This window comes from Falco naumanni, chromosome 9 (assembly GCF_017639655.2).
Source record: "Falco naumanni isolate bFalNau1 chromosome 9, bFalNau1.pat, whole genome shotgun sequence".
NCBI classification, from domain to species: domain Eukaryota; kingdom Metazoa; phylum Chordata; class Aves; order Falconiformes; family Falconidae; genus Falco; species Falco naumanni.
In genome coordinates, this window is record NC_054062.1 from 6,555,491 (window position 1) to 6,575,343 (window position 19,853).

At 63.9% G+C, this 19,853-nt stretch overlaps 2 protein-coding genes across 2 annotated transcripts; one reads left to right on the forward strand and one right to left on the reverse strand.

Annotated features, from left to right (window-relative positions):
- The first annotated feature begins 3,171 nt into the window (after positions 1-3,171).
- Positions 3,172-8,657, forward strand: LOC121094309 (POU domain, class 5, transcription factor 3). The gene is made up of 5 exons (XM_040607696.1): positions 3,172-3,666; positions 5,560-5,671; positions 6,071-6,201; positions 7,565-7,729; positions 7,985-8,657. The coding sequence occupies exons 1-5, from the start codon at positions 3,172-3,174 to the stop codon at positions 8,234-8,236; spliced, it is 1,155 nt and encodes a 384-aa protein (XP_040463630.1). The 3' UTR covers positions 8,237-8,657.
- A 2,959-nt stretch (positions 8,658-11,616) lies between these two features.
- Positions 11,617-14,724, reverse strand: FUT7 (fucosyltransferase 7). The gene is made up of 2 exons (XM_040607666.1): positions 14,577-14,724; positions 11,617-12,990 (listed from the first exon to the last, which is right to left on the reverse strand). Exons 1-2 carry the CDS (start codon positions 14,599-14,601, stop codon positions 11,903-11,905), a joined length of 1,113 nt encoding a protein of 370 aa, XP_040463600.1. The 5' UTR covers positions 14,602-14,724; the 3' UTR covers positions 11,617-11,902.
- Positions 14,725-19,853: the final 5,129 nt, after the last annotated feature.

Consider the following 19,853-nt stretch of genomic DNA (forward strand, 5'->3'; position numbering starts at 1 on the left):
CCCAGGAAGATCCCCTCACTCAGAGCGCTGAGGCAGCAGGAGCCCTGCGTCCCCCTGGAAGCCATGTCCCCACCACATGTTCAGAAGTCATGTGTGGACACCACAATTGTGCTGCAGACATCCCAGGACAGCCCAGGGCTGGGTGCAGGGTCTGTGCTCAGCTCCAGCCTGTCTGTGCCTCAGTTCCCCCAGCTGTAGAACAGCAGGGAGGACCGGCTGGTGCGTTCAGCCACTGTGATGATGTGGGCAATACCCAAATTATACCCCGGGCTCTGTAATGCAGAGGCTTTTTTAATGAGGGGACAGAACGGGACCAAAAGTTCTCCAGGACTTTCATCTCAGCTGGGTTTGGAAGCACCAACTCTTCATCCTGTCCACCCAGGCCAGCTGCAGCCAGGCAAACAGTGGTGCCATGGAGGAGCTTTGGCATTTCTCCCAGGGACAGGGCTTCTGAAGCTGAAGCCTTCCTCAGATGGATCTGGGGTGAAGACTGTGGGCCCCCGACCCATGGCATGCAGGGCTGCAGCCCACCAAGGTGTGCTAGCCTTAGGTGTGAAACTCAGGGGGGGTCCAGCATAGCCCTGATGGCTTCTCCATCACCTGCCACAGGAGAGAGGGAGGACTGACAGTGAATAAATCTTTTGTGGTTATACACTCTCCTAAAATCTTGTCTCCGAGCCAAACCAGCACCACACCAGTACACTCAGCAAAAGGGGGACAAGCAGATGTGCAGGTCTGCACCCACCCACCCCCAGCCTGCCACCATCTCAGTGAGCTGGGGAGCACAGACCCATTTCTTTCTGCTCCCCTTTTCCTACCGGGATCCCACCCATCCCTGGCTGCATTACAGCCCACAGAGCTGGGCCCGAACCTGGAGAACGAGCAGGCTCCAGCCATGGGGGTGATGGAAGGACACATCCTTCCTCCTCCTGGAGCAGGGCAGGAGCCTCTGCCTTAAACAAGACGTATAGCCAAGCCCTGGCCATTGATGCACAACGACCTGGCACAATAACCGGGCACCCCACACAGCCCCCCCAAAATCACCCCATTGAAATGGAGGGGGGAGGGGGCACACACCCAGAAACCCCACTGGCTCCCTCCACATCCCCCAGCTAAAACCATCAGTGCCACAATGGGCCTCGCTCCTACAAAGGGGCCGGTTCAAAGTCAACGTCTCCCTTCCCCTTTGCCTGTATATGAAAGGGAGCAGGAATGTGTTTGAGGGCAGGGGGTGGGGTGGGGGGGCTGGGGGGCTTCCTGGGGGGATGGAGAGAAAGAGCAGGTTGGCAGGAGGAGGGGGTCCAGCCCGGGAACAATAAATCAAAGGGAAGGGGAGTTACTGCCAGGCCAAGGATCTTCTGAACCCGCGGGCCGCAGCGGGAGCCCGGGAGGAGCAGGGCTGATGGCTGCTGCTGGAGTCCCGCAGCGAGACTTCCTCCGCCTGCGGGCCGGGGGCGCCCGGCTGCCCGCGCCCCCGCCCCGCCGAGCCCCGCACGGCCCGGTGCTCACGCCTCGGGGCTGAGCATCCCGCAGCAGGACCCGCAGCTGCGGGGCTGGGCAGCCCTCGCTGCCCTGATGGGCTTCTTGCATCCTCAGGACATTTTCTTTGGGGGGGGGCTGCCTTCCCTCCCCACAGCAGCCTGGCGCTGCCTGGCACATGCCCAGCCAGCAGTTAGGAAAGGGCTTTAATTCCTGCTCATCCACTTGATCTTTTATTTTTCTTATAGGAATACAGTTATGGGGGATGAGGGCTGTTCCACGCCCCCCGAGGTGCGGCAGTGCCACAGGCTGGGCCAGGGGCTGATGCCGGTGCGGTGGGTACCATGGTATCCCTGGGTGCCAGGTCTCTCCAGAGCCAAAGTGCTTCACACCAGCACCAAAGCTCTTCCCCCAGTGCCACCAGCAGCCCCATCCGCATTGTGGATGCCAGGCCCTGGGTGCCAGCTCTCTCCAGAGCCAAAGTGCTTCACACCAGCACCAAACTCCTTCCCCCAGTGCCACCAGCAGCCGCATCCCACTGCCGCGGGGCAGGCTCCTCCAGCCTATCTCTTCGGCATATCTCCAGTGCCAGACAGCAGCAGGGCTCCCGGTAATCCGGGTTAATAAACAGGGAGCGGTGCTGGCAGCGGGATCGCCCCTAACCCGGCTTCAACCGGGGTCAGGGGCTGCCTGCACCTGGGAGCCGGCATCGGGCAGGCGGATCCCGGCGGGACTGGGGAAGCTCCCGATGGCGAGGCAGGAGGGAGGAAGGGGGAAATGCCCCGACAGTGCCATTGTGAAGGGCAGCGCGAGGGGAAAGCCCTTAAGACAGAAGATTCCCAGCGCGCTCCATTGTGGCGCAGATGGGCCTGATAGCCTGGGCTGCAATTAGCCGCCGGCGGCCCGCCCGGGGCTCCGGGGCCCCCTGCCCACCCCGGCTCCGGCAGGGACACGCTTCCCCGGGGCACGGCCCCCCTTGCTGGGCGAGGGGCACACAACGTGCGGGAGCCGGGGAGCCCCAGCGTTGTCCCTGAAGCGCTTTGCAAGGCACCCCGGGGAGCCGTCGGGCTCCGCCGCAGGGACCGCGCATCTCGGAGGGGCGAGGAGAGATGGATGGCCGAGCGCTCGCCCACCCTCCGGCCGCACGACGACACCGCCGTCCCCGGGGTCAAGTCCCCCGTCCTGCGGACCCGGGCCGGCCGCCGTCCCCGCCCGCACACCCAGCTCCCGCTGCCCGTTCCCCGAAGCACTGCCGCTGCCCTGCCCGTGTCCCGGTGCTGCAACACTGGGGGGTTCCCAGGCGGGGGGACCCCGGGGTTGGGGCTGCCATAACATTTAGCGACGTGGTCCCCCCCCGACGTGCGGGGGGCTCTGCCCTTCGCCTCACACGGGCTAAGGAGAGCACAGGGCGGCGGGACCCCTGCCCTCCCCCCGCGGCCCGTGGGGAAGGGTGCAGGCGTCCGCGGCCCACCGCCCCTCGCACCTTCCCCCCCCGCCCCCCCCCGGGGGGATCAAGTTCACGCCCGACCCACCGGTGCGGGGCCAATGGGGCAGGGGCCCATTTCCATACGGCCCGGCCCGGCCCCGCCGCCCTCAGAGGCCCCGGCGGCGCCGCAGCAGGGAGGCAGCGGCCGGCGGGCGGCCGGGCCGAGCCCCGCAGCCCCCGCATGGAGCGCTAGGGCCGCGGGCAGCATGTTCAGCCCGGACGGGGGGCTGCCGGCCGCCCCTTTCGGCCTCCTGCCCGACGCCGGGCCGCCCTTTCCCCGCGGCGGCTTCGACGGGGCGGCCGCCCAGCCGCTCTTCTTCCCGTTCGCCGCCGAGCCCGAGGCCAGCCGCGACCCGCCGCCGGCCCGCGCCTGGCTGCCCCCGCCTGCCGGGCCGCCCGCCAAGGCGGAGGCGCGCCCGGCCCGGCCCTGCCGCCAGCCCTCGCCCGAGCCCCGCGCCGCGGCCTGCTGCGGCCCGGCCTGGCCCGCCCCGCCTTGGGCCGGGCCCGCGCCCCCCGGCGCCGCCAACGCCGCCCTGCCCGGCCCGCCCTTCCCCGGCCCCGCCGGCGGCGCCTTCCCCGGCGCCCAGCTCTGCCCCGCCGCCCTGCAGCCGGGCTCCGGCGGCCTCGCCGCGCTGGGCAGTAGCGGCAGCTCCAGCGGCGCCGCCAGCGAGGGCGGCCACTCCAGCGACAGCGGCGACGAGGTGAGACCCGACGGGACGGGCTGCCCTGCCCTGCTGCCCGCCGCCCGGCAGACGGGGTGCCCCGGGCCGCCCCGACTCCAGGTACCGCGCTGCCCTCCGCGCCCCGGGACGGAGCCCGGGCGGGCCGCCCCGTCGGGGCCGGGCGTGCTTGGCCGCTGGCGGCCCGGGCAGAGGCGAGCGCGGAGCCCGCCGCGCTGTCCTGCCTGGCCGCTCCGTCGGGTGCCTGCGGGAGGAGCCCCAGCGTGGCCCGATGTGTCCCAGCGCTGGGGCTCGTCCCGGCTGGGTCAGGCGCTCCGCGGGGGGAGGCTGCTTTGGGGTGGGAAAAGGTGGTTTAGTAAACTGTGGGGCGGCTTATGCTTGTGCGAACCGTCCCTTGTACATGATGCTTCACGGACGTCGCGCACACGCGGGGCCGTCCCCTGCGCACGACGCTGAAGCCCAGCTCCGGCGGGATGCTGGGGGTCGCACAGCGCGGCCTCCCCGGGCCCTGCCCCGCCGCTGCCCGGTCCCCGGCAGCCCCCTCCGGCCCCCGGCCGCTCCCCCCGGGTCTCCGCGGGCACCGACGGCTGCCGGGGCGCGGGCAGGGCCAGCCTGGAGGCCGTCGGAGTGGGATGTGAGGGCTTGCGGGGCGGTCGCAGCGCGAGTTATCAGCATGGCTGGCGGTTGGGGTTCGGGTTTAGCTTTGATATTTTTACATTTTGGTGTAATACGAACCCGTCCCTCGCAGGCAAGCGCGCCTCGGGGGTAGCGGCAGATGATGCCGGGGGTGGGCGCGGAGCCCCGGCGAGCTGCGGCCGGGGGTGGTGGCTGGGTTTGTGCGGAGCCGCTGCCCACTGCGTGCCGCGGGGGGTCAGGGGCTCCCACGCGTGCCACGATAGGAGCGTGGAGAGGGATGCACGTCCCCCGGGGAGCCCCCTGCGGCGCTGGAGGGCGGGGGGGGTCCAGAAACGACTTCCTGGCCAAGGGAGGGTGAGGATTGCCCCGTTGCAGGACTGCTCCGGGCTCCTGGCTCCCGGTGTACGCTAGGAATGAAATGGCCAAGACTCGGTGGCAGGGAGGGACATGTGTAAAATCCGGAATTTGCGCTGCAAATGTAGAAATCGGGTGAAAGTTTTCAAAATGCCCCCGCAGCAGCTGAAGGCTGCGCTGCAGGGAGGAGGGGAAGCGTCTGGGTAAGCAGCTTTCCAGACGGAAAGAGCCTGGTTGTACCAAAGAGGTGTTTGAATCCCACTCGAGTCATGGGCGCTTTCCTCAGAGCCACGTCACCGGCCCTGGGTGCAGATGGGAGAGGGGCTGCGCCGTGCCCCAGAGCCGTGGGGCGGTGGGTGCCCACGCCCCGGGATGGCTGAGCCCGTGGGGACATGTGGTGGGAAGTGTGGGAGTGGAGCGATGCTGGGAGCCATCAGCAAATGTGCTCATCGGTGCTGCCTCTGGTCAGCCCACGAGGGTGTGAGCTGGGGGCAGAGGGGACATTCCAGGGCATGTTGGGGCAGCGCGGGAGCTCTGGGTGCTCCTGGGGCCTGCTTTCTGTCCTGTGCCACCCTGGGCCTCCACCAGCATGGTGGGAGCTGGATGGTGTGCATAGTCGAGGGGGGTGGGTGGGCTGTCCAGGGAGTCCTGCGTGGGGCAGGGTGGGGTGGAGGTTTTGGGGTCCCTGAGCCGAGAGACCTTTTTGTTAAGGGGTTGGGGAAAGCCCTTCTGCCACCCAGCTCATTGCCCCCACGACCCCATCGCCCAGAAGTGGCAGTGGCTGGTGGGTATTTGCGCTGCCAGAGGCTCAGCCGACCCCACTCCTGTCCCCATCCCACGCTGACCCCACCGCGCTGACAGACCCTGCTCTTGGTAGCCCCTGGGTGCAAGTTGTCTCCCTCAGTTTATCTCTGCCCCTGCCAGGATGCGCCAACCTCGGAAGAGCTGGAGCAGTTTGCCAAGGACCTCAAACACAAGCGCATCATGCTGGGCTTCACCCAGGCTGACGTGGGGCTGGCTCTGGGGACCCTCTACGGTAAGGGTCGTCACCTCCTCCCTACCCCCGGGGAGAAGGGAGAGGCCTGGGAGGGGGGTGGAGCACCTGGGCGATGGAGAATTTCTGCTCTTTAGTGACCAGCAAAGGAGGCGCTGAGCACCAGCCCCAGGGCTCCTGGGCTTTCCAGCCGGAGCCCTGCTAAGTGCTCCTCAAGCTGGAAAGTTTTAATAACGAGGAACAGGTTTAAAATAGCTGCAGCTGCTTATTGAAGAGTGTTTTAAAATCCCTGCCGAAGCAGCAGGGAGAATGCCTTTCCTGGGGCTCCCATCCCCAGGGACCAGGGGGTGCTGGAGAGGGGACCCTGGGGGGCTGCTGAAGGAGGGAGATGCCCCGGTGTGGGGGCAGGAGCGGTGTGTGATGCTCTGCCTGTCCACGCAGGGAAGATGTTCAGCCAGACAACCATCTGCCGCTTCGAAGCGCTCCAGCTCAGCTTCAAGAACATGTGCAAGCTGAAGCCGCTGCTGCAGCGTTGGCTCAACGAGGCGGAGAACACGGACAACATGCAAGAGGTATGGGGCTGGGGGTCGGGTACCTGTGGTGATTGGACCCTGGCTGGATGCCAGGTGCCCACCATAGCTGCTCTATCGCCCCCCTCCCTCCCTCAACCGGACAGGGGAGAGAAAATGGAACAAAAGGCTCATGGATCAGGATAAGGACTGGGAGATCACTCAGCAATTGTCATCACGGGCAAAACAGACTCCGCTTGGGGAAATTAGTTTCAGACTCCGCTTGGGAAAATAAGTTTATGACCATTCAAATCAGAAAAACACCTTCCCCCCCACCTATCCCTTCTTCCCAGACTCAACTTAATTCCTGTTTTCTCTGCCTCCTCCCCCCAGGCAGTGCAGAGGATAGGGAATGAAGGTTACAGTCAGTTCATCACGTGTCGTTTTGCTGCTCCTTCCTCCTCACACTCTTCCCCTGCTCTAGAGTGGGTCTCTGCGGGGTCCCAAGCCCTGCCAGAAAACCTGCTCTAGCTGGGGCTCCTCTCCCCGCGGGGTCCTCCCCAGGCTGCGGGTGGGGATCTGCTCCCCGGTGGGCTCCATGGGCTTCCCCGGAATCTCTGCTCCAGCACCTGAAGCCCCTCCTGCCACTGACCTTGGTGTTTGCAGGGTTGTTGCTCTCACAGTCTCACTCCTGTCTCCCTGTGGTGCAGAGTTGTTGTTTATTTCTTCCCTTCTTAATACGCTATCCCAGAGGTGCTGCCACTGCTGCTGATTAGCTTGGCCTTGGCTGGCGACGGGTTCATCTTGAAGCCACCTGGCTTTGGCTCCATCAGACATGGGAGTTCTGGCATCTCACAGAAGCCACCCCTGTAGCACCCCCCCCTCTACCAAAACATTGCCAGGCAAACCCACTACAGTACTGCACACCAGCGAGCCCTCAAGCTGCAGATTCTCACTTTTACACATTTTTTGGTAGAGAAATGGGGAACAGCAGGCGTCTTGTGCCATAGCAGCATCTCCCTGCCATAGCTTTAGTCTGGCTGGATGGGGGAACCCACTGGGTGTCACCTTCTGCGAGGCTGGGGGAAGGAGCCCAGATCCCCCCGCAGACACCTTGTGATATCTGTGGCAGCTCCTGTCTCAGAGCAGCCAGGCCCTGCTGGGATCTGAGATAAGCTGGAGATGCAGCTTGCTGCTCCCTGGGGAGCCTGGGAGGATGCAGGAAGACATGTCCACTCCCCCTGCACCAGCTGCAGGCAGTGCTGGGACACTGGGAATGGCCCCAGTTACAGTGGGATGATGCTCAGTGGGCAGTCACCGGGACAAAGCCAGTCTCCATCCCTCCCAAATGTCTGCAGCCAGCCACATGTGTCCCCAGAGCCTGGTGGGGACATGACCAGCCCTGTGACCTCTCTTTTGTTTCCAGATGTGCAATGCGGAGCAAGTGTTGGCCCAAGCCCGGAAGCGAAAACGCAGGACCAGCATCGAGACCAACGTGAAGGGGACGCTGGAGAACTTCTTCCGCAAGTGTGTGAAGCCCAGTCCCCAGGAGATCTCCCAGATCGCCGAGGACCTCAACCTGGACAAAGACGTAGGTTGGGAGGGTTTGGAGGGTGGGTGCCCAAACAGCCATGGTTCCTGAGCACCTGCTTCAGGCCAGTTTGATACTGGAAGCTGTGGGAGAGTGGCTGAGGCTGGTAGCCACCATCAGCCTGTCCCAAGTCCAGCCCCAGGAGGAGCTGTGGTGGGGAGGGGGCTGTGGAGATGGCACCAGCAGAAGGGTCTCCTTGTCACTCACACAGTGCCTGGGCTTACCCTCCTCACCCTTCCCCATCTCCCCTCGCAGGTGGTCCGGGTCTGGTTCTGCAACCGGCGTCAGAAAGGCAAACGGCTGCTGCTGCCCTTCGGCAACGAGGCGGAGGGGGTGATGTATGACATGAACCAGTCTCTGGTGCCCACCGGCCTGCCCATCCCGGTGACGTCCCAGGGCTACAGCCTGGCTCCCTCCCCTCCCGTCTACATGCCACCCTTCCACAAAGCTGAGATGTTCCCTCAAGCGCTGCAGCCTGGGCTCTCCATGAGCAACAGCGGCCACTGAACCGGGGGCTGTCGGGGCAGGTGACGGTGCCACCCCGGCACTGTGGCTGGGCTGGCTCTGGGGGCAGCTTCCCCCCCACCCCTTCGCCCTGAGAAGGCACAGGCACAGCCCTGCTCCCGCTTCTGGGCTGCCTTCGAGCTTTTGGGGCACGAGGGGCAGGGGAAGAGCTGGGAGCCTGGCATGGGGATGTGCCTGCTCTCTGGGGTTGCTCCCAGCCCTTCCCAGTAATGTGAGTTTACCGGTCCCAGCAGCATCTGCCCCCCTCTGACCTCTCCTGGGGGGCAGCTGCCCCTGCCCCACTGCACCCCACTGAAGCCACGTGTGCCCAGGGCACTGAGCAGAGCCGCCTGCTCCTGGCCCCAGCCCAGCCGAGCTGCTCTCCTGCAAGACCCAGAAAATATTTTTTAGATGACTTTTTTTTTTTGTGTGTGTGGGAAGGTTGGGGGGTGGAGGGGAGGGGGGGTGGGTTTGTTATCTTTTAATGGGTTTTGGTTGTAGTTTTTAAAAAGCAAAAATCTTTGTAGTGATTACTAGTTTCCCAGGTGCCTCCTCCCTGTCCTGTAGGGTGGGGCTGGGGTGCTGTGCCCAGGGCCGGGGTCTGCGGCGGCTCTGCCCACCCTCCTGGGCAGCTGGGGCGAGCCAAGGGCCGGAGCGGGGGGCTGGGGATGAGCTCTCGCAGCTCCAGCCACCCTGTGGCACACGAGCTTCACCCGTCCATGGGCAGGCTGGTGGGGCTTGTGGGGGGGTGGGGGTCATCCCTGGCCCTGTGCCCAGTGCCACCTCGGGTCCCCCATGCCCTCTCCACTCTTCAGCTGTTGTCCTGCTGCCCAGGGACCATCTTTCCCCAGGGGTTCCCAGCCCAGGGGGGCTGGCACTGTCCTGTCCATGCTGCTAGCACCCCCGTGCCTTTGAGCCTGCTGTAGTTGATGATGATTTTTATTTTTTTTTTCCTTAATCATATTCCCTCTGGCAATGAAATAAATCTCAGTTCTTTGGGGTATGAGAGCGAGTTAATCCTTTCCTTGACTCCCTTGCATCCCTGCTCCTGTACAGTGCCAGGCAGCCCGGCGGCGCAGGTTTGGCTGCAGGTGGGCACGGTGGGGCTGGACCAGTGCACCCAAATAGGGTGGACGTGCAGCCCAGCCCACCACCAGGAGTGGTGGCAGCTTGGCCCTGGAGGGACACCAGCTTGTCAGGGCTGTGCCCCCCCAAAGCAGAGGTGGTCAAGAGTTGGGATGGTGGTGGTGCGGCACATTTAATCTGATTTGAGCTGTTTTGCCATAGCTGCTTTTGGGAAGGGTGGAAGTCAGCAGGTGCTGTGGACAGGGAAGGACCAGGCAGGGATGTAGCGGAAGCTGCAGAGCTCCCAGCCCTGGGGTGGGTAGGGGAGAGGTATGGGAAGCCTGGGCTGTCCTTGTGGTGGGGTTGCCACTGTGACACTGGTAGGTGTAGGTGAGGGATGCTCGTCTGCGTGGTCCAGCCATGGCAGCCTCGTGGTGGCCATGCCCAGGCAGGCAGGTCCAGTGGGCACCGGGGACTGAGCTGGTGGGGACTGGGGGATGACGCCTTGCTTTTCACTGCCATGGTCTCTGCAGCTAGACTCTGCCCCCGAGGGTTTTTTCCCCTGAGCAGAAGCAACATGACCAAGCCAGCAGGGAAACTTGTGCAAAGCACCTTTTTCAGCTCAGCTGCCAGTAAATGATGGGTTTGCTCTCTGGGGCCGGCCTGCAACCCTGCAGGCAGCAGCTTGTGGGGCACCTCAGGACCCTGCAAAGGGCTGAGCTGCGCACCAGGCTGAGTGCAGCCCTGTGGGGCAGGATTGCCTTGGCTTGTCCTGTGCCCCGGCTTGCTCCCCAGTGCCTGGGTGCCCAGGGCCATGTCCCTGTCTGCCCGCAGGGTGGGAGCACAGGCAGGCACGGCATCCACTAGAAAATCCCCCCCCTGCTGCTGCTGCCCTTTGCTGCCTGGTGCTTTGGGGGTGTGAGTTGGGGGTGGGTGGGGGGTGAGTTGGGGGTGCTGGAGTCTGGCAATTGCCAGGGTTGGTAGCAGAAAGCCTGGGAAGGGTGTCACCTCCCCAAGGTTTGTTTCTTGCCACACTTCCACAATCTCATCCGCTCCAGTGAAAGGTAAGCCAGGCAGGGCCCCTGGCCCCCCACAAGACCCCTAAGTCCTGCTGCCCCAGTACCCTGCCCGTGGGCACTCTGAGCCCCTCCTGCTCTGTTTTTCGGTTGACCCAGAAGACAAAACAAAATGGAAATAGGAAGCCACAGAAATCAGAAGAGTGCGGTGTACCTGTCAAACTGCAAACCCAGCAAGGGTTGTGCCAGGCTGGGTGAGCGGCTGCTGGGGCTGGGGACACCAGCACCAGCCTGGAGCAGGAATGTCCCCTCTGCTGAGGGGCTGTCACGGCGTGCCTGGAACCTGCTGCATCCCGGGCACAGGGAGCAGGTCCTGGTGGGCACCCAACAGCTTGTGGGGTGGCAGGGGTGGGGTTGAGTGACTTGGGGGCTGCAATGAAGGAAATCGGGGAAACTTGTGAAAAAAATTAGTTGTTTATATTGAGGGGGGTTGATGGCACCGGAGCTGAGGGGCACATGGTGAGGAGCAAGGAAACAGATGGAATAGCCATGTCACCCAGCCACAACATTGCCACCGATCCCAGATGGGTGCTTCCTCTGGGGGTGCTTGGGCATGGCCACCCATGGTGCAGGGTGTGTGCTGTGCAAGGTGCCCACAGTGCAATGTGCATGTGGCACGGGCCAGCGCTGCAGGGTGCTCGTAGTGCAGATGGCTGGAGCGCATGGTGCATGGTGCAGGGGCTCGGCAGTGCCAGGGGCGCACAGAGCAGGCTGCGGGTGCCACAGGGTGCCCACGGGACTGGCTTTGCTCTGGGCTTGCTGCAAGGGTCTGAATGCCACCATCTCGCTGGCTTCCTGCTGCAGCAGGGCAGGGATGCTGGCAGGGGAGCAACAAACCACAGCATCCCTCTCTGACTCAGACTGGTACTGAGCACGCTGAGATTGCTTTCGAGAGCATCCGGTGTCCTGCCAGTCCTCCCAGCATGGTGACACCCATGGCCTCGAAAAGCAGGGGGTGGTGGGGGGAGGAGGTGTGTGCTTGCTGGGCTGTGCCGGGAAGTGGTGGGGCTGTGCTCTTTGTCCCTGGTCGTGGGGTGCTGGGCACCCCACAGGCTGTCCCAAGCTTGACTTGTCCAACCCAGCCAGAAATGTCCATGGGGCCTCTGCCACCAGGGATTTGCCACCCAGCAGGTGTTGGGGGGGGCATGAAGCAATCACAGGGGAAGGTTGGGGAGCCCTGGAACCCCTGCCAGCCCCCTGCCCTTCCCAGCCCCCATGCCACAGGCAGACCCTCTGCAGCACTGTGTCATTTATTTCCAAAGCACCCTCTTGTCCTGCCAGCACCCTGGCGAGGTAGGTCAGTGTTGGGTAGGGGCAGAGGGGTTAGTCCCGTTTTGCAAGAAATTAAGTCACGCAGAGTTGCTCAAGGTCCCAGTGTAGCAACAGCCAGGTTGGGAGGAGAGGTCGGGGTTCTCACATCCCTCCCTGCCCCACGTCCTGGTGTGTAGGAGGGTTCCCCATGCTCCCCCACTCCTCCATCCCCTACCCAGATATGTCCCTGATGGTCCCAGCACACACCAGCCCTGTGCTAGGTGTTGAACCAGCTCTCCAGGTTGGGATAGACACGGCCACGGGGCAGGCTGGGGTAGGCGGTGCAGATGGTGCAGATCCGCTCCCTCCAGTCAGCGTAGAGCTTCACGCTGTACCTCTTCTGCCAGGCGAAGAACTGCCGGTAGCGGCTGGAGTTCATGGTCTTCAGGAACGTGGCCAGCTCTTCCAGGGAGCCAAAGTCATCGATGTGAATGAAGGAGTCCGCAGGAATGAACTGCTCGTAGTTGGCCCGGGGAGGTCCCAACACAACGGGCACAGTGCCAGCCATCAGCGAGTTCCTCCATAGCTTCTCGGTGATGTAGTCCTGGTGGATGGAGTTCTCGAAGGCCAGGTAGAACTTGGACTTGGATGTGGTTGGCAAGAGGCAGTCCTTGCAAAGTGGCTTGTTGTTTGCTTTCCCGTATATGTTCACATGGAGGTACCTGGAGAGGTTTTTGTAGACTTCAGCTCTTTTCTGAGTCCTGTGGTAGTTGCTGATAACCCAAGACACCAAGTTGGTCTTCATGGGGATGTTCATGGTGGCTGACTGGCTGGGCACAAGCTTGCCATAGGGAATGAAGATGTCCGAGTCCCGTCTGTAGGTCATCACCCAGTTGAAGGTCTGGTTCCATCCCGCTAGAGCTTTAGTGTTGGAAGGGGACTCCAGGGAGACCCACACCCAGTTCTGCCCCGGTGGCTTCTCCTTGGGCAGCCTGTCCCTGCCGGGCTGGAGCCTGGTGTGGGGGAACACCACCACGTCCGCCCGGCCCAGGAGCCGTCGCTCCATGGTGAGCCAGCAGCCTGCAATGCTGTACAGCTCATGGCAAATGTCCCTGCTGATGTTGGGGACCTGCTTTGAGGGCCATTCCCACACCAGGACCACCAGTGGCTCAATGGGCTTAGGGGCTTTTCCGGAGACCTCGGAGGCACTGAGGAAGCACCTCAAATTCCAGAGGGTGGATATAAACACCGCAGTGGTGACCACCACCTTCATGCTGGGCCAGCCCCAGAGCAGCTGTGGCAGTGGTGGTGCCCGGGGCATGCTGCTGGGCTGGCTGTCACCTTCTTGGGTGACAGAACTGACACCTGGGAGAGAGGAGAGGCCACCAAGCACCATTAGCTCAGCTTGCCAGGGACAAGGGGTGGTGGGGAGGCTGTGGGGATGGAAGGGCTGGAGAAAGGGCTTCTCCACAAAACCTGGGCTCCAGCATCACCCCTGGCCCCTCTGCTGGCTCCTGCCTCCCCCCACCTCTGGGGTCCCCCGTGCACCTGATGTCACTCCACAGTGGCTTTTGTATCACCCTCCTGGGGTCCCTGGGGTCCCCATCTCTAGGGCAAACAGGGATGCTGCCAAAGGGAGGTACAGAGCCGGTGGACAGCAGCCACCTGTCCCCCCTGTCCCAACTGCCTGGCACTACTCCCCGTTACATACACCAGGGACATAGTCCCTGGTACTTGCTGTGTGCCTCAGTTTCCCCACCTGACAAACAGCCACCGTCCCACTCCACCCTTCTTGCTTTGCCCAGAGCAGGTCAAGCATGAAATGCAGCCAGCCTTGCTGCAGCCAGGTTCAGCAGAAAGGTGTCTGCGGGGTTGCAGGATGGGGTCACGCACCAAGGGGTGAGGGTGAACACCCCAGGTCCCACCTGAATAACCCCACAGCAAGGCCCCAGCTGTGGACCAGAGCATCCCTGGGAGTGACTGGGAAGTCTGAAAACCTGCTCGAGGCCAGACTGGAGTGTCCTGCCCAAGCAGTGCCCCCTCACCCCAGCATCCTCCTGCAGCGACGGCAGGGCTCTTCCCAGAACTGGGGTGCTCTCCCCAGCCACCAAGGGCGCAGGGAGCCCAGCAGGCTGGGAGCTTGTAGCCTCAGCGCCCCAAACATTTTATTTTCAGGGTGTCACAGATGGCCAGTGCCCCGCAGGCAGGGCAGGGAGAGCAGTGTGGGTAGGGAGCCATTCGGGGCTGCTGCTGGTGGGGCTCAGCCCACAGGCACAGGGGAACCCTGGCCACAAGATGCTCACCCAGCCACGGTGCCCGTCTGCCTGCGCTGGCGGTGCTGTGCTTAACCAGTAGTGGTGATGGCAATGGAAAGCAGTGGTGGGGGTGGCGAGGGGGATGCTTGGCTGGGCTGAGGACCAGCCGCCAGCTTGAGCCCACCCAGGAGGGCCAGTCCCAGGTGCAGGGCTCATCACCTGTGGCCCACCCATGGTGTTCAGCACCAAGGGTGGTTTCCCTTTAGAGGTAACCTCTGAAAACACGCTGGCTGCTTGAGTCTTGCTGCCAGCCAAGGCTGTGCCAGTTCCTCCACAATTTTGGAGCCTCCTGGAAAGTGGTACCCTCCTTTCCCACCCCAGCCACTGCAGCTTTGCTGTGAAAAATCCCTTCCCTGCCTTGGCCCGCTCTGTCTGTCCTGCTGAAATACATGAGCTAAGATTAGGCTCCGGAAAAACCTGGCATCTGAAGCAGGGGGGGGTGAGAAAGCTTTGCTGGCTCCCTGCACCGCACACCGGTGCTTCGGGCCCCCTGCCTGCTGGTCCCCAGCAGTGGGGATGCTGCTCCCGTTTTGAGGATGCTCTGGTGGGGGACACCCCGCTCCAGCAGTGCCAGGAGCCAACCCGTTTCTCAGCCCCTCTCCCCGCAGCAGGCAGCGGTGCTGAGCCCAGACTTACCAGGGAAGGGCCGGTGCGGCGGCATGTGAGGTGCCTGCGTGTGTCTGCCCAGGCAGCTGCCAGCACTGGGCTGGGGCACTCGAGGGCTTCCTCTTTTCTGCGGTTTTGCCTCGTCCCAGCCCCACAGTGGGTCCTTCCTGCTGCGCACAGCAGCTGGCACAGCCCGCTCCCAGCACTTCCCCCGTGCCACACGGGCTGGGCAGCGATGGCTGGGTGTGCACCCCGGGGACAAGAGCGTGCCCGTGACCGGGTGGGTGCCTCATGGCCTGGATGGGTGCCCCACAGCTGGGGGGGTGCCCTCTGGCTGAGTGGGCACCCCACAGCTGGGGGGGTGCCTTGTGGCTCACACATGTCCCACAGCTGAGGGGGTGCCCCGTGGCTGGGTGCATGCCCCACAGCAAGGTGGATGTCCTATGGCTGGGTGGGTGCTACATAGCTGGGTGGGTGCTACATGGCTGAGCACACAGCCTGTCGATGTGTGGGTGTCTCGTGGCTGGGCTGGTGCCTGTGGCTGGTGTATGCACCATGGCTGGGTGCTTCACATACATGGGTGCGTGCCCTCTGGCCAGGTGCGTGCCCCATGCCAGCGTGGGATGCTGTTGCCCAGTGCCTGCCCCATGGCAGGTGCTGCCCCATGGCCTTGGCACAGCCAGGAAAGGCTCCTGATGCAGGTGCCGCTCACAACTCTGTGCCTGCGCGTCCTGCCCCATCTCCCTGTGCTTCCCCTGCCAACCTCCAGCCAGGCTGTGACTCCTTGGAGAAGGTACATGTGGCCCCACATGGGATTTCAGTTCCCCAAAGGGGTTTCCCAGGTGCCAATTTTGAAATTGAGGCCAAATTATTGCTCCTTTCCACCAAGCGTCTCTCCCATCCCAGCTGCCAGCCAGAGCCCCGATGCCATGGCTGCGGTTTCCCAAGGTACCCATCCCTGGTTTGAGGTTTGTGGGATGGTCCCATGTCCCTGCTGTGCACCAGGGCTCTCCAGCACTCCCCATGGTGTAGAAGGGTCCCCTCCCAAGCCAGCAGGCGCTGGGTCCATGTCCACACCGGCCACCTTCCCCAGCTGGGCTCCTGCCCTCATGGCAGAGGGGTGCCAGGGGACAGGGAGGAGGCACAGGGTGGCACAGGGGAGGGGCAGTGAATAGAGACCACTGAGCCCTGCCGCCTCACCCTGTCCTTGGGCACCCAGCCCTGCAGGGCAGGATGGAGGCAGGGTCTTGAGCCCCAGCGGGCTGCTCTGCCCACACACTCCTGCTGCCTGCCAGAGCCATGGCTGCGCAGGGGGTAGAGCTGCCTGTGGGGCTGGGCTGAGCCCATGGGGCAGCTCTGCTAGCTGGCAGCTTTCTGCCAAAGCACACCCCACAAACACTTTTTTGCTGACATCATTAATATATTGATGATGATGATGATGATGATTATTGTTGGGTCCAGCTGTGCCCTCCTGGCACATGCAGCTTGCTCTGAAATCACCCAGGAGCAGCTGAACAGCGAGATGCTCATATTTGGCTCAGGCTGGAACCAGGCGCTTCCTTGGTGTTTGCTGCCACCCATGGCAGAGCTGGTGGGGATGGAGGGGGGGGGCTCAGGCCCAGAGCCTCTGCCTGGCACTGCCACTGGCACCACCTGTGCCCACAGCCGGGCCATGGCTGATCCCATCCTGGCGGGTGCTGGGAAGGAGCCGGTGCCTTGCCTGGGTGCACGTGCTGGGGAGTTCAACGCTGCCTGCGCTGAGACAGGTGCAGGCAGGGCCCTGCCTTCAGCCTCACCAAGGTGCCTCCTGTCTGCCACCCGCAGCCTGACTGAAAACAGGATACCAGCCTCGCTGGCTCCCACTGATTCATCTTGAAACCATCAGCTAAAGTGGCACCAGCAGCTCCTCGGTGCTGCCAGGCCCCAGGCACCTGCCCTGGCCGGGATGTTTTCTGCCAAAAGGGGAAGCGGGCGAGTGCATACCTTGGGAGCACCTGCATGGAGAGCTGCCTCCTGCACCCTAGCTCTGGACCTGCCCCTGTCCCACTATTGCCACACACTTGGCTGTTTTCTTTCCTGGCATTGCTGTCTGAGCACCAAGTCTCCCCAAAAGCCCTGGCAGGGGAAAAGAAATGGGGAAACTGAGGCAGAGGCAGGTGGGGGGGGGGCGGGCCCGAGGCATGCAGCACTGTCCCTAGAGCTGGCAAGGGCATGCCCTGGCACACGCAGAGCTGGCGGTGGGGCCCCAAACTGTTCCCTGGGGGTCCTCGGGCTGCTCAAGCACCCCTGGGGTCTGCACTCCCTGCTGCACCCTTGCTCCCGCTGCCTGCCCGGCTCCTGGGAGCAAGGATGGCCACAGTGCTGGTGGCAGGGCGCAGGGCCAGGCGGCGGCTGGGCACAGCGCTTTGGCACGGTGCCGGGGTGTAGCAGGGCTCTGCGGTTTCAGTGCCGCCCTGGGAGCCCTCAAAGGCCAACTGCAGCTCAGAGGCTGGGTGTTTTTTCCTCCCCAGCCATGTCCCCTGTTTCCTGTTATCTTTTCTCACCCCCTTGCTGCATTTCTTCCCCTGCGTGACTGAGAGCCCAGATACCGGGCACCGCACAGCCCACGGGGCACTCTTCCCAGCACAGCTTGCCCCAACCCTGCCGGCTGCAGGCAGCGCTCCGTGCCTGGCTGAAGCTGCCAGTATCATCCCTGCCCCTGTCCCCTTCTCCCCTAGGGAGACATGGGACAGGTTTGTTCCCCTCCGTTGGACAGCACTGGGGACAGCACTGGCCACAAGGTTTCCACGGGGAATGCAGGATAGGTGGTGGAGCAGGAGGGAGCTTTTCCCCAGTAATCGCAGTTGTCAGCCCCAAGTGCTGCCCCAGGACACCCCAGCAGCAGGGACGATGCCCTGTGGAATACTTCCAGCCAGTGGGTCCAGACACCTCGACCCCTGTGGCCCAGGGACGAAGCAGCACAGTGGCAGAGGCTGGAGCTGCCTAATTGCTCTGAGCCAGCCTGGGACCCAGGGCAGCCCTGCCTGGGTGGGCTGGGCAGAAGCCCCCAGCACCCAGGGCCAGACTGTGGCACCATGGGGTGACACCTGACCTCACCAGCACAGAACAGGGAGTTTTGCGTGGGTGGCTGCTGCCATCTGCAGATGACCCCACACAGCTCGAGGAGCTTGGCCACCCTGCAAGGAAGTCCCGAGAGAGGTGCTCAGGGTTCAGGGAGGAGATGGGCCACCAGTTCCCTGGGGCTTCAGGGTCCCAGATCCACGGAGGAGATGGGCCGCTGGGTCCTGGGGGCTGTGCTGCCCCATGGCACTCTGCTGGGTCTGTCTCTTGCTGGTACCTCGTGAGGCTTCATGGTCAGGCCGAGCAGAAGAACAGCGAAGCTCAGCAGGACCCACCCAGGGGCGGCAGGAGGAAGGAGACCCAGGTGGGGGGTTTGAGCCCGCATCACCCGCAGTCCCACCCACGAGACTCTCTGCGGTGCCCCCCAAGCTGGGGACCCACTGTGCTGCAGAGCAGCGGTTTTGAGGTGTTCTAGGTGTGGGCTGGGGACAACCTACGTGCAATCCCTTGAGAGGAGCCAAGGGTGCACGCATCCCTCCCTCCCCAGGGACCAAGTAACCACCACTGCTGGAGCAAGGTTCGGGGCTGGACAGCCGGGCTGAACCCCCACAGCCCCGCTTACCTCGACACCAGATCTCCCCAGTATTTCCAAGCTGGAGAAAACACCAGCAAACCTCAGGGTCATCCCGGTGCAGCAGCTCCCAAGTTACTCATGCCAGCAAGTGCAGGTGGAAAGGCACCGAGCCAGTCCCAGCCACCCTCTGCCTGGCTCCTCTTGATGCCAGGAGCTCTGCTGCCCGCTCACCTGCCCGTCACCCCGCAGCCCCTCCAGAACAGCCTCCCCAGGGCACCGAGCGGGGCCCACGTGGTGCCTCTCCACCACCGCATCCCCTGGGCATCCCTTGTCCTCCCTCACCTCAACACAACGTTTCGCCCAGAAGTTTTGTGAATAATGGCACTTTGTGGCAGGACAAGGGGAGCTTTTGTTAGGGCGCTGGCAGCTGTCACCGAGCCTGCCCGAAACGCAGTCACCCTTAGCAACACCACTTGGGGCTGGGGCAGCCGAGTGGTTACTCACAGCTTGAGCGGGTTACTCACAGCTCGGCCTGCCGGCTGCACTTGGCCCTGAAAACAGCACAGAGACAGAGATGGTTAAAGATAGTGCAGGAGAGAGGGGGGCAGCGGGGAGGGGGGGACAGATGTGAAATGGGGAGGCCCAGGGGAAGGGAGGGAGGGAGAGAAGGATGGATGGAAGGATGGAGGGATGGAAGGAAGGACGGATGGGAACTGGCCACGTTCAGTGCTTACTGCTGTTGAGGGCATCCTTCCCAGCTCGGAGTCCCAGCTGGGCTGTGGGTACAGCTTGCTGCAGGCAGGTTGGTCCCCTCCAAGAACACATGTGGGCACCCCAACCCCACCACTTGTCTGTGGGACAGCTAGGCAGGAGCTGCGGGCAGCCGGGGCTGAGCAGGGCAGCCAGCGTTGGGGGGACAGCACGCAGACCCCCACAGCAAGCCTGATCTTGGGGGGGGGGGGAACGACGGAGGGGCTCAGCAAGGGGTGACCCCGCTGTACCTCCAGCTCATAGAGGTGCAGGGGCAGCTCCAGGCAAGGGGCCCGCGTGTTTCCCAGCCCCAGCACCCTCCCGGGGCAGGACCCCCCCGGGGCGGCCCCTCCCTGGGGAGACTCGGGTGCCGCAGCGGCCACCGCTGCGCCGGGGGGCTCCGTGCCTCGGTTTCCCCGGGAGAAGCGGCACCCACCAGCGAGAGCCCGCCTGGCAGTGAACCCGCGGGGGTCCGGCACAGCTGCCGGGGCTGCAGGGGCGCCCCGAGACCCTGAAGGGGGCGGGGGACGGGGCGGGCCGAGCCAGGCCGAGCTGTGCCATGCCGATCCAGGCCGTGCCCTGCAGCGCCGAGCCGAGCTGTGCCGAGCCAGGCCGTGCCATGCCGAGCCGAGCCGAGCCGAGCCAAGCCAAGCCAGGCCAGGCCAGGCCGTGCTGTGTTGTGTTGTGCCGAGCCGAGCCGAGGCAGGCCAGGCCGTGCCGTGCTGTGCCGTGTCGTGTTGTGCCGAGCCGAGGCAGGCCAGGCCAGGCCAGGCCGTGCCGTGCCGTGCCGTGCCGTGCCGTGCCGAGCCGAGCCGAACCGGGAGGTGCAGCCGTGCCCCGGCGGTGCCTTTAAGGGGCGGCGGCAGGCGGGCGGCCCCGGGTGGGGGGTGGTGCTGCGCAAGGCCGGGCCGAGCCGAGCCGAG